Source organism: Ambystoma mexicanum, chromosome 2p, assembly GCF_040938575.1.
Source record: "Ambystoma mexicanum isolate Mex_15411 chromosome 2p, UKY_AmexF1_1, whole genome shotgun sequence".
NCBI classification, from domain to species: domain Eukaryota; kingdom Metazoa; phylum Chordata; class Amphibia; order Caudata; family Ambystomatidae; genus Ambystoma; species Ambystoma mexicanum.
This window is the reverse complement of record NC_090923.1, coordinates 1,302,539,710-1,302,554,179: the sequence shown is the minus strand read 5'-3', so window position 1 is coordinate 1,302,554,179 and position 14,470 is coordinate 1,302,539,710. Positions and strand designations below refer to the sequence as shown.

Genomic DNA, 14,470 nt, shown 5'->3' with positions numbered 1-14,470 from the left:
TCTGCCATAAACGCCAGTAGGTCACCTCTGGTAGCTGGGGTGTCACCCTCCTCCTGGGAGATCATTGGGGTGGGGGCAACTGAGTCCGGTTTCTTTCCCTTGTCAGGAGCGGTGAGCATGGTAGCAATATCCACGTTTTTAATAGCCTTCGACTGTCTCGACATGTTGGCGAGATCGTGGGTGGGGAGATGGTTTGGAAGGTCCACCCTGTGGATGGGTGTCAAGGCTCTTGATTGCGGGGGGGGAATGCTGGTTCCAAGCTTGGACGGTGCACAGTAGCTTCAGACAAGGGGGTAAGCTCTCCAAATCTTGATGGTAGGCAGATGTGTGGGGCGAAGGTTCCGGTGGGCAGATAGATTAACGTGTGCCCACTTGGGACTGGGCCAGAGAGAACAGAGCGGGTAATGCAGTGGGCCGGGGCGCCCCAGGAAATATGCAGTCGGGTCGCTTCTGGAGCTAAAGGGGGCTACCCCTCCGGAGTCAGGGGTAGCCCGGGCTGAAAGTGCGGCTAGGCCCGGGGCTCCAGGTGGGCGGCGTTGGTCAGGCCTTCCTCGGGGCCTGCAGCTGTGGGTCCCTCAGCGTGGCCTGGCTAGGACCCCCCCCTCCTCCGTGGACCCAGGCTTGGATCCCCTGGAGGGGATGGTAGTAGGAGGGGACCCCCAGGTCCCGGGCCCGAGCGGAGGCCCCAGATGATGTATGGGCCGGGGCGCCCCAGGAGTGCGGCGTAGGGGGTCTGGATCTCTGGGTCTTGGGCAGCGAGAAGTGGAGGCAGGAGCCCGCTGGGGAGGGGGGGGGGTGGAGATGGCACGTCCGGAGGGCCCCTCCTGTGCGGCCTCGGAGGGGCGGGGGACCAGCCCCCCACCCGGATCCACACCCCCAGCAACCCCTACCTGATGGGCACCGTCCGTGCCGTTCTTCGTCAGGCCGTCGTGTGCAGGCCTGGAGCGGTGGTGCGGGCGGCGGAGCTGCGCAAGGGGAGGCCACCGGAGGAGAAGTCCGGGGGGGCCGATGTCGCTCCGCCGCGCCCCGGGCGCCCGAAGAGCTAAGCCGCGTCCGGATGCGGCCTCAGGAAGCTCTCCCCGCCCTCCCGGGCCGAGAGACGAGCACGGCCGCCATCTTGGGGAGTCGTCGCTGAGGACGGCTCGGGGATCCGGGGTGGATAACTTCGTCCCCGTCCGGCGTCACGATCCCCGCTTCGGCCTGCATGGGCCCCAGGTCCTCCGACGTCCTTGGGATCAGCTGGGCTCCGGTATCGAGGCGCGGGGCCGCATTAGGGGCCCAGAAGCGGCGGGCTTCGCACGGCGGGCCTCAGAGGAGCAGCCACATCGTTGGCGCTCCAGGCCACGCCCCCAGCAAAGTCCATTTTTGATTTATATTGATGTGGCCAACTTGGTTTGTCTTTTTTTTGTGGGAGATTAGACATGTGCCTGATGCGTGAAGCCCATCTTCCTTATAAAGAAACTCATTTAAAACTGTTTGTATGCTAGAGGGGTCACTGGGGTGCAAATAGCAATCACCCGTAGGTTCCCGGGTATACCGGCTCTGATCCCTTGCCTACCTTAGCTTGAGCTAGCGTGCCGTTACCGGCCCTGTATCCCTCCACGGGAGTGAGCGCTATATTATTTGTAATACAATAGCTAAGGCATGGTCAGACCCATACTGAATTATGGTATCTTGGCAACTGTTTCATTTCAGACAGAATGGGGACTGCTTCCCTGATGCTGACCATCTTGCTGGACAGGATGTGATCAAGTTGGACATATGCTTTACGTTCGGTAACATGAGGCTGAATGCAAACATTTAGGAAAGATGTATTATTGCAGATAAGAATACAACTAAGGTTCATTTCCCTTTCTTATCTATGCATGACTTAGTTCTTGGACATAGTTAGGGAGGTCTAGCCTCTATGATTTTTTTTTATAACTGAAATTCTGGCAGCAGCGCGAATTTCAGTAGTACATGCTACAAACGGAAATTAGTTGGAAAAAAAACATAATTGATAATATGATGGAGGAAAAAATGTGGATAGAAGAAATATGAATGTTACTTTAAGAAGGTCAAACATCTTGGAAAATGTGGCTGCTACATACTTTTAGACTACGGAATTTGTACAGACTTTTATGTAATCTGAGGATAAAACACATCAGGGAGCAAGATGGCTTTCTTGGAGATATGGACAGATGTGTTTGTGCCTGCTGAGTACAATGACATTTATGTGCAACTTTTTTGCAGATACTTCTTATGCAAATGTTAGCTTTTGTCTCGTAAGTATAATACTTCTCCAGCATTGGATCTTTCATGGATTCACATGCTGTGAATATTCCCCGTCATCAGGCTGGGAAACTCTGGTAACTTTGATTTAGGAATTTTCCTATGGAAAAACGTTTACATCTGCTAAGGGTTCTCTCAGAAGACCCTTAGAGACAGGAACCAACGCCTTATCTGCTGGCTCAATGAGGGGGGCCTATCCAGGGTCGGCGGTTGGCTCGTCACAGAGTTTGAGAGCAACCACTTCCTCTGACAAGGGGTCTCCGTCATGACAGAGATCCAGGTCTGAGGAGCCGGCGCCTAAAAATCAGAAGACCGATGAGGCAAAATCGTCTTCGGCCATGATAAGGCCAAACACTTGTTGCTGGTAAAGAGACCACTGTCCAGTGCTGAAAAATCCTGTGCAGGGTCTAAGCACACTTCCAAGAGCATTTAGTTGAATTCACCGTCGGACAAAACAAGAGAGAAGGGCTCGCACCCGTCCTCAAAATCCTCAGACTCATCCCGGAAATCTCTTAGTCGACAGACAATCATAAAAGCAAACCGGCTATGACATTCTCCTCAACCTCGTTGTTGAAAAAATCTACCTCGATGAGCAGCAAAAAAACCACACGTCAGAATCGCAGAGATCTTCCTCCGGACATGAGTCATCAAGACACCAGTCAACGACCAAATCATCATCAAAGCCACTGTAAACACCATCAACGACAGCATCAACCACAACCACAATGACATCATTTTCATCAGGGTCTGCGGCTCGTCTCCAGTTGATGACCACTTCGATGACGACTACCTCGTTCACCACCATCTCGACGAAGGTCATCCCGTCGACGACCACCTCGACAAAGATCATCCCGTCAACAACCACCTCAACGAAGACCATCCCGTCGATGACCACCTCGTCGAAGACAAGGAACAAATCACCTGCTGCAGAGCCGATGCATCCATCGACCACCAGGTTGGAGGTTTAGAATTGGAAGGCAATGTATTGTCCCCTAAGGGTATATTAAAAACCCCATCTGGGTCCATGATGCAACACGACCAGGCTTCCCTGGGAATGTCCCCAATGGAATACCCAGTTGTCATGCCAGAAGACATTCTGTGGCACGAGATCCCGTCGGATTACGAGCCTCCGCCATATGAATGCCAAGGGGTGTTTGAATCGGATCCTGAAGAAGGAACATCTGATGCTCCCACTCGGGGACCAGCTACGGTGGTAGACCTGCCTCTAAGAACTCAGACACCTGTCCTACCTTCAACATCGACAGATATAGGAGGTATGCAGGCGCAATACCCCCTTCTAAACTCTCAATCCCTACTTTCCATGCAGGTCCTTTCCACACTGCAGTCTCTACTAGGTGAGCTTGACGCCAGACTTCCTCTTCCTCAAACTCCAACAATCCACCCTTATGGAGATCCACATGTTATACCTCAACGAAGGGATGCAACTTACCCCCCTCGAGACCAGGGCACACATCCTAGGATGCAACCTCCTCCTAGACCTCCACCTCCACTTACATTTAGTCCATGAAGGAAGGAAAACTGGTTGACACGGACCAGGACACTGATCCGAAGGATACAACTTCCACTGCTTCCTCCTCTCCAAGGAGAGCCGACACATGGGACACAGATCCAGACCAAGATGCCCCGGGTAGCCCGGCTCAACCTTCACACACAAATGATATTGGAGCTTTTCACTCCATGATGTCGAAAGCTTGCGAGGAATTTAGCCTAATTCCGGATGAAGAGAAAAAGGATTGTTTCCTCTTCGATCATATGGGTAAAAGAAGGAAAGCAGTCTTTTCCATACACATTCTGTATCATGTGTGGCAGGAGGGCCTCTGTACCATGAAACCTCCTTTTATGGAGCCCGCGGTGAAGGGAAGATTGGAAAAGAAGTTCAAAGTGCCAGATCCACTCCCAAATGCCTCATTTCACAACCGGCTCTGGAGTCAGTGGTTTTAGCTGCAGCCAGCCGCAAGGCTAGAACACAACATAAGTGATGCTTTTGGAAAGAACCTTCTCACTATTGCAGCAACAACTGGGCGAACACGGGAGGGTTGGAGCCCTCTCCTTCTCTCTTCAACTGCAGGATAGCAGCAATGCTGGACCACGAAGGCCCCCAGAGGAGATGTAACACTGAATTACCCCACTGCATCGTGCCCCTTTGGGGCACATCTTATTACAAATAGCGTTCCTGTTGCTCGAAGCTGCCTCTGACAATCTATGTGTCCCCCTGCTCCAGGAAGCTGATGCCGTATGTGTGTGTGTGTGTGTCTTTTCAAAGTTCGCGGCACCATTGACAAGATGGCGAATTCGCGCACCCGACCTTCGTGAGGCTGCGCCTGCTGCATTTGGGCTACCGTGATTGGCTTGCTATCCTCACATAAGCCAATCCACAAAGCTGTCAGGCGGAAGCCGGCCGCTCTTCTAAAGGGCCGATTCTTAAGGGCCTGTCAGTGTCTGTCTGGGCCTTATGGGCTGTCAGCCAGCCATTCTGGCCTACAGCCCTCCGATTACCCACCTATGTCTTGCATCTCCCTCATCTTGATTACCACGCCACTCCGCATGAACCATTTGCTGCCGTGCCACTCACGTACCCCTAATGTACTGCATAATCTGTGATTGGCTCTCTCCTTCCGACATGCACTTCCCTTCTTTTACAACATACTCAGATAGGAACAAGTATATTGACTGTCAGTTTTGTCACTCAGGGAAGCATTTCACATCACTAAACGTACTGCCTGTGTTTTGCTTAAAAGTTCTTTTTTCTGAGTTCATGTCATGGCCGAGTCTACCCCTTACCCACCTCCCCTGGTCGTTTGTGTGTTGGGTGTGCCCCCACCACTCTGGCCCCTATGAAACTGCATATCGCTGTCTGACGTTCGCATCCAAGGGTTCTGTTCCCTGTAACATGGGGAAGGCTTCATGTATTTTCCCACTGCCTGAGGGCTGCCTCTCCATTGACATGTACATGACTGCTCAAACGTAATTGCGTGTGTTGACATAGACACCCTCGAAACATGATGGCTGGCTTTCCCAGTGCATGTGTTGAACTAAGCACTTCCCTCTGTCTCTATGTAACTAAGTAAGCATTCTTGTAAGGCAACTAAGAATGTATTCTTGTAATGTAACTAAGAAAGTATTCTTGTAAGGCGACTAAGAGTATTCTTGTAATGTAACAAGAAAGTATTCTTGTAATGTAAGTAAGAAAGTTTTCTTGTAAGGTACCTAAGAAAGTATTCTTGCAATGTAACTAAGGAAGTATTCTTGCAACAGCGCCACGATGCCCGAGGGCTGCTGTGCGCTTTACACATGTAAATAAATAAAATAGTCACTCGATATGATTAAGAGATGTGGCACCATTTGGCCTCTCTATTGGAACACCTACTGGGGAACAGCAGAGAAAGGAGGCTATGCTGTTGGTGCGAGAAGGAGAAGAAGCCTTGAATCACAGCATCAACATAGCTGTAGACCTGGCCAAAACTGCCTTTAAGCAGATTGGCAACAGGGTAGTCCTGAGACGTCAGGCATGGCTATGCTGCACAGACTTTCACCAAGAAGTACAGCACAAGGTTATCGATATGCCATGCGAAGGAGAAAATCTATTCGGCAACAAAATTGATGAACCTCTTAAAGCCATGAAGGCGGACTCAGACACTGCTAGATCTCTCACTGCCCTGCAAAACAGGAGGTCCTTTCGCTCCTTTCGAGGAGTCTCAGGTAACTCAAGATTCCCGGGCTCCAGGGACAGCAAGGGCTACAGAAAACCCAGATATTATTCTCATGGCTACAAGCGCAATTACCAATCCTCCCATCGCAATAGAGAATACGAGGGGGAAAGAAAGCGCTGATCTTGCACCTCCCCGAGAGGTCGGCAGAATAAAGCACAACAATGACTGCAGCAAGGGCAGTCAAGTGGGGGGAAATGTGGCGTTCTACCTCGACGAGTGTCAAACGATAACGTCAGACAGGTGGGTGCTAGATACAATTCAATACGGTCACTTGTTAGAGTTCAAGCGCCCACAATTCCCGATTCCCCTCCCCCCAATAAAGGTATCTCACCCGCACCATCACATCTTACGGCATGAGATACGTCACATGCTAAGAAAAAGAGCCATCGAAAAAGTGCCCCACTCAGCAAGAGGAAAAAGAGTATACTCAAGGTACTTTGTGGTAAAAAAAAAACAGACGCCAAGTGGCGCCCTATTTTGGATCTACGAGTACTGAACAAAAACATCCAAAAACTGAAATTCAAAATGGTAACACTTCAAGAGGTAATTGGAGCCATTCAGCCACAGAGTTCCTCGCGTCCCTACATCTGAAAGATGCATACTTCCATGTGCCAATGCATCCAAGCCATCGAAAATACCTCTGGTTTGTAGTGGGTTAAAGCCATTATCAATTTGAGATTCTAACATTCGGCCTAAAATCGGCACCCAGAACATTCACAAAGTGCCTGGCACTAATAGCGCCTTCCTCTGGAAGCAAGGCCACCATGTTTACCCATACTTGGACAATTGGTTAATTCAAGGATCGACATACCAACAAGCCTTATCATATCTCAACCAAACAGCAACGTTGCTCCAGCAGTTGGGCTTTACAATCAACTATACGAAATCCTGTACAGTTCCCTCAAAGGGCTTGGTTTTCCTGGGCGGTCAATTCCTTACAAGCCACAACCTGATCAAAGCTTCTGTGGAAAGAGTCCAAAGATTGGTAACTCTAACAAGCTCATTCACATCCAAAAACCTAGTCACAGTCCGTTCATACATGGCTCTTCTGGGAACCATGTCCTCTTGCATTCCACTGATTCCCCACTGCCAGCTTCACATGCGGCCAGTTCAGGGGTTTCTTGCGACCAGATGGTCCCAAATCCAGGGTTCCTGGTCATACAAGGTAAACGTCTCCCGTACTCTGCCGGATACTCTGAAATGGTGGACACACCACTTCAACATCACGAAAGGAATGTCACTGGTAGAGCCACCTTTCCAACTCACCATTGTAACCGATGCCTCCCAAGCAGGATGGGGTGCACATTTAGACCAGCACCAGGTCAAAGGCCTCAGGTCAAAGTCCCCTGAAGAAGCCTTACTACACATCAATGTGCTAGGTCTCATAGCTCAGGGGCAACGTTCTCGCCTTGGAAGAAAGAGGACACAGAGCATCACAGGTTCGATCCCCGGGCCCGCGCTTAGAAACCTCGGGGTATTAAGCGCGTTATAAATTACCTATCATATCATAACAATTACGAGCAATGCACTCGGCTGTCAAATCCTTTCTTCCTCTAATCCAGAATTCGGTGGTACATGTTCTCACTGGCAACACAATCACAATGCTTTACCTATGGAAGCAAGGTGGGACGCAATCAAATGTCTTCTCCTAGGAAGTACAGACCAACTGGCATTGGGCCATCTGGCACAACATTCTAATTCAGATCTTCCAATTACACAGGATGCAGAACAAGCAAGCAGATTCCCTCAGCAGGGACTCCTCGCTGACACATGATTGGCAATTGCACAGCAACCAGGTAGCCAACATTTTCTCAAAATGGAGTCATCCTCCTCTGTACCTCTTTGCCAGCCCCAGCAACAAACAGTGGCAGAAATTCGCCAGCAGGATTCTGCATCCAGACTCTCTACGAGATGCATTTTTGTTCCCTTGGAACAGGTGTTTGCCAACGCATTTCCTCCTTTTCCTCTCATAAGGAAAACCATACAGATGGTACGCAAAGGTCCTTGCAGGATAATCTTGGTAGCCCCATACTGGCCCAGGCAGACCTGGTTCTCCCATCTGCTTCAGCTGGCAGTGGACGAGCAAATTCATTTAGGGTCCCAGGCCAATTGTCTATCCCAAAACAACGGGATAAACTTTCATCATGGACCAGGCTCCCACAAGTTAACAGGGTGGCTCCTGACCTCTCCGAATTCAGTCATCTGAATATCCCTCAAGACTGCCGGCGCATCTTAGCTGCAGCTACAGCCCCAGCCACCAACATCTCCTATAGCCGAAAATGGAAAGGATTTTGTGCATGATGTGCACAGCACCTGATCAGCAGCCGCTAGCTATAACACCTCATCAGCTCCTTCCTTATCTGCTGAAATTAGCTACAGAAGGTCTGGCGATCTCTTCCATCAAAGTGCATTTATCAGCGATCTCCAGATTTACACAAAAAATATCTTCTCTGCTCTACAGTGATAGGCTAATAAAACATGTCTTAAAATGCCTTTTCTGTACCTTCCCACCAAAGAAAAGGATTCCACCTGTATGGAGCCTGAATCTAGTCTTAGCAGGACTAATGAAGCCTCCATTCGAACCCATATGAACAACCCACATCAAGTTTCTAACTTGGAAACAGGCTTTTCTAGGGGCATTTACATCTTCTAGACGTGTTCCGGCGCTCCAAGCCTCAGTGATTGATCCTCTGTATCTTCGGTTCATGAGAGACGAGGTGGTTCTCTCCACTAACCCGCATTTCATTCCTAAAGTTCCATCTGAATTTCATAAAAATGCTACCATTACACTACGCACATTTTCTCCAAATGCAACTGCACCAGCAGAAAAGATTCTGCACTCTCTGGATGTCAAAAGGGCATTGAAATATTACTTGGTTCGCACAAAATCTTTTAGATCCTCTAATCAACTCTTTGTAGCCTTTGGTCCATCCACTAAAGGAGGATCCATATCAAAACGGGGCATTTCAAGATGGGTTTCATCTACAATATCCTAGCGGCAACATGGGCGGTGCCCCAAACTTTGACCAGGCACTACTGCTTACCACCAGCAACACGCTGAGGATGTGCAGATGGGACTGGCAAAGTTACTTATATATAGGTGTTTGACTTTAGGTGATATAGTATTGTCTATCTATGCCTATGTTTGCCAGAGATACTGTATTTTCTTATTATATATCCTTCTTCTGAAGATATTGTGGTGGACATCGGCACTTTACTGCACGTTGCACTTCAAGAGGTCTCTCTGTGTATGTATGTATATTGTGATGTTTTAAATCTTTACTGTGTGAACAATGTGTAGCTAATGAAATATAAGCCAGCTATGGCAGCTCTTAAAAATAAAAATAATGTTTAAATAAAAATAATTCTGGTATTCAAATTACATCCTCATTCTATTTTGTACAATATTAATGAAATCGTTATGCCTTTGGCTTTTTTAAAATCTGCATTGCCTCGTATTGATTGTATTTTATTACTCAGAGCCCGAATCGTGTCCAGCCACATCCAGTTTGAGCCCACTTGTGGCACTGTAAAGCTGCTCAATACAGTGATGTAATCCTTCTCCTATCAGGAAGGCAAGCTCTTTGGGTCTAATTTCACCTTTACTTGCAATTACAAAGCAATAGCAACTTTAATTTTTCCTTTGTTTTTACCAGCTGTTCAACGGTACGTTTGTGAAAACGATGGAAGTAGGAGGAGTTGAAGCCCTGAAGAGCAGACTAGAGAAATTCTTTCATCGTGTAAGAATGCTTAATATTTTTGTTTCTTTTACAGCTAGTATTTTCATGCCTTTTGATTAACAAAGAGCGTTTCTGTGATGTATGAGCAAGCTAATTTATAATTTGCCTACTCAAAGAGAGTGTATTTTAGAGGAGTATGGTGCGGCGGGTTAACTCTAGCAAGGTGAAGGGGAGGCACTGATTTAAAGGGCACGTCCATGCATATTTATTTTGAGGTTGGAGACATTTTTCATTTGATCTTCGGAGAATGGCAGCACATTCGACAGGCATCTTCACCACAAAAACTAGTTCTCCAGTTTGCAGCTGCAAGGAGTCCTTTATGGTGAATTCTACAAATGTGTTACTTATCGCATGGATTTCTGCTGTTAAGGTGTCCTAGGAATTATTACATTCATCAGTTTTGAATGTTTCCTTGTAGTGAAACCTATAGTTGTTACGTTTTAGCAACAGAACTGCAGCCTGACAAGTAAACAAAGTTGTTAAGATTCATAGTGAAATGTTTACACACAGAGGAAATCTGAAGAACTCGTTTTTTAGGTGAATTGAGATATTAGTAAAACCTCTTGCTCAGGGGCAGCTGATTATTAGTTCAGTATTGTGTGTGTGTGTGTGTGTATATATCTCTGAAGCTTGTGTATCGGCTTAGATCACATGCTGCACATAGGCCGACATCTAATGGTAGCTGCAGAGTATTACATTGTTTGTTTTCGAAACTAGAAAAAAGGGACGTCAACAGGGCGTGCCAGTAATACTATGGCTAGTGTGACGTCTCCTGTACCCATAGTCCTTCACACGTCGAGGTCCCTCAGATAGTTTTTACATCATCATAGTCACACGCAAGTTGCAGAGTTCCTTCTTCTGGCTAACACCTTTACCAATATGAAGTTTAAACTTAGACTTTTTTCTATCCTTTCGACGGCCATACACCACAAGATCTCTGCCGACGGCTTTTGAGGACAAGACCATTCGTCGACAACTACTCACCCGTCTAGACTAACTTTGTCTGTGGCCTACCTAGGCCCGAAAGGACCTCGGCCCTGCACAGTAGGGAGAATGCGGTGAGGTCATAATTCACCTTATTTGCTGCAGACATTTTGAGGTGGGTGAGTCACCCTGGGCTCTTGAATAGAATTGCCAACTGGGTATTATTGTTTTTTGAATGCGCTCTGTGCGCAGTGGATCGCCCCTTGTCTCCCGCTTCCTGCTCTGGCCTGTTCCCTCCTCCCTCCCGCCCCCCTCACCTGATTGGCTCATATGCGAGCTGCCTACTGAGCGTGGCTCTAGGCCTGCGAGAAATTCAGCACTTGCTGGGGATTTTTTGAGGTGAGTGAGCCACTGTGGGCTCTTGAATAGAATTGCCACCTTGTTGGGTATTATTGTTTTTTGAATTCGCTCCATGAGCAATGGATACCCACCTTGTCTCCCGCTTCCTTCTCTGGCCTGTTCCCTCCTCCCTCCCGCCCCCTCACCTGATTGGCTCATCTGCAAGCTGCTTAACGAGCGAGGCTCTAGGCATGCACAGTGAAGAAATCCAGCACTTGCTGGGGATTTTTTGAGGTGGGTAAGCCACTGTGGGCTCTTGAATAGAATTGCCACCTTGTTGGGTATTATTGTTTTTTGAATGTGCTCCATGCGCAATGGATTCCCCCCTCGTCTCCTGCTTCCTGCTCTGGCCTGTTCCCTCCTCCCTTGCACCCCCCTCACCTGATTGGCTCCATGCTGCTCTTAACACACCCTCCAAGGGCAGCCTTCTGCCCGGCAGTCCCTGCGGCTAAGGGCCCCTAGGCAAAGGGTGGCTCCTACAGTAGCGGCTCCAGACTGTGTCTGCAGGTGTCAGCAGGGGAGGCCAGCGACGAGCCGTCAACCAGCAGCGACCATCAAGGTAGGTGTGGCCTGGATGGGGAGTAGAGCAATCACTCTAATCCTGAAGCTCTGCCACTCCACCTACCCTAAGAACATAGCACACCAGGATGTTAATACTAACCAGATTAACAACCAGACAGAATTGTGAATATTAGCTTGCGTCACATCTAGACAGGACTGTGAATGTTGGCTTGAGTCACTTCTAGACAAGATTGTGAATATTAGTTTGCGACACATCTAGAGAGGATTGTGAATGCTATCCAGTGCCAGATTTAGTTTTAATTATGAATATTAGCTCACGTCACATCTAGACAGGTTTGTGAATGTTAACCAGTGCCACATTTAGATATAACTGTTAATATAATCCAGCACGGCTACATATACCTTATACCACATCTGTGGACACAGCCTGCAGACACGGCCAAGCATACATGCACCGTAGGATTCAGCTATGGCTATGCTTTCCAGTCCAGCAGCACACATAGCCGTCCAGACTGAAACACCTGGCATACCTCAACACCTCTACCACTAGCATAAAGCGACTACCTATGAAAGAAATACGGTATAGCTGGTCACACATCGATAGCAGTCTATCGCACACCACCAACAGCGCCCACCCACGTGCCTGACCTCGCTTTGGGCTCCTTAGTCGAGCCAGCCACCAAAGTCCTAGACCGGCAAAATGCACACATGCATCCCCCAATCTAAAACTCTTTTGAATTTTCCAGCACATTGACTACGGTCACCTCGGGCATTGAGGGCGTTGAGGCCACACAGGTTGGGAAAGAGCGCTATATAAATAACCAAATACAATGCATTATAGTGCAATACAATTATTTAGCAAATGCCTATTTTCCTATTCTTCCTTTTACATCAACGAACTGCCATCTTTACATACTATGGAAAACACACAGTTTAAATGTTGTCCTTCCTGCTACAGGAAGTATCCCTGGAAGGATTCACAGAGGGTGTGTAATCTCTGCCTTCCTAGGGACCATTCCGAAAAATAGTGCAAGTCCTGCAAACTGTTTCGGTCCGCGACACTAAAGGACCGGAAAACTAAATGCTTTGCCCACCACGACGTGCAGGCTGAGGTCACCATGGACGTTGAGGGAGCCTCCAGTGATGGCAGCATCGGCGACCTAAGTGATAAAGAGGCCGACTGGGACACACCGGTTTCCCGCTTGCGAGCCCCCGACTCCAACAGGCAGGTCGGCCGTTCTGCTATGGAGACAACACCCGCGGCTCAAGCACCCACACTGCATGCCACACTAAACACACACCCTATGGCTGACAGTCGACCGTGTTGTCGACCGATAAGCCACTTCCGGTGTCGAAGGAAAGGTCCGAAAAATCCCTTTCTTCTGAGCCATTGTGTTTGCATTCGCCTCATGACAGGCCCCCGAAACAGACGCCAAAGTCTGTTTCAGACTCCGCAAGGAAATCAGACAAATCCTGGGGTACCGGCGACCGTACGACGAAAGATGTGCCGACGGTCCTTGCTAATAAATCAAAAATGAGAGAACGTCACCCTCGGCAAATCGAAAATGTCAAAGAACTCCAAATCTTTGACGCCCCTATCCTCAAAAACACTGAGTACAAAGGATAAAGAACGTTATGCCTCTAGTGACACCCTCTCAGAGCAATTCACCACAAACAGCCCACTGCACCAGAGCTTTTCCCTACCCCTGTTCCCACAGTTTTATCAAGCTTCACCCAATGGATCCGGGAACAATTTGATAGAGTAATGAGGAGAATGTCTAGACTTGTTAACTTTCTTGGTCAACACCCTGATCAACTTACCAACCTCCAGGGGCCCACCCTTCAAGGCAAAGCAGCTAATAAGCAACAGGACACCAAAAGTCACCTCCTAGACATGGCACAGCCTAGTACCTCTACCTCTCAAAACATATCTGACGGCCTATACTATTTTGACACGTCAGGTTCCCTGGACTCTGGCTCCATATCAGAACAAGGGGACCAAGTAGTCCTAGAGGATACAGACCAATATTATTATGATGATGATGTATACATCATCCAATCTCCAGACCATGTTGACCAACCTGTGGCCGATTCCCCGTTGGATAACCAGCTGCAATATAATGAACTTCTTTTTAAAGCTGCAAAACATTTTAAAATCGATACCCAGGAGGCCCAGGTCAACAAAGACTTTGTAGAGGACATCCTCTGGGATAAGAGATCTGCAGCACAGTTAATTCCACTGCTCCAATCTATCCAAAGGCGCATTCAGCCTTCTTTACTTACCCCCACCTTGAAAAGGGCAGTCAACCCTCACATTGAGAAAATGTTTAGACCAGCCCCAGCAGACCGATTGTACATCAGGGTGCAGCTAAAGCCTGACTCTCGTGGTGACCGCCACAAGGAAAAGAGCAGGCACACCTTAAGCCTCTGCCGAAGCCCCTCCCGACAAGGAGAGCAAAAAAAAGATTAATAAAGGACGCCATAGAAATCATCTCGGCACACCAGGTAAACAAGGGTATTTATTCAATGTGCTTGCTTGTGCCAAATGCGCCTGTCCTAGATCTGCACCCTGTGAACACATATGTCAAGCCTCAGAAATTTCTCATGACTACGCTCCAGGAAGTAATACCACTGCTAAAACAGGGGGACCACGTGGCAACTTTGGACATTAAAGATGCATTCTTTCATATTTCAATGTTCCCTGTGCACAGAAAATTCCTGCGCTTCAAAATAGCAAATCAACACTACCAATTCAAGGTGCTACCCTTCAGCATAGCCTCCGCTCCAAAGGTATTCACCAAGCTTAGTGGAAGTGGCGACGTACTTAAGCAGAGAATCAATCCCAGTGTACTCTTATCTGGACGACTGTCTCATAACAAGGGA

General features: G+C 48.3%; 1 protein-coding gene across 3 annotated transcripts in view; it reads left to right on the top strand.

The window, feature by feature from the left end:
• Nucleotides 1–14,470, top strand: part of CCZ1 (CCZ1 homolog, vacuolar protein trafficking and biogenesis associated) — a 732,451-nt gene that overhangs the window by 262,181 nt on the left and 455,800 nt on the right. For all 3 annotated transcript variants that reach the window (XM_069645641.1, XM_069645642.1, XM_069645640.1), the window contains one exon: nt 9,659–9,742. In XM_069645641.1, the coding sequence (XP_069501742.1) occupies nt 9,659–9,742 (84 nt within the window). The remainder of the gene's footprint in view (nt 1–9,658; nt 9,743–14,470) is intronic.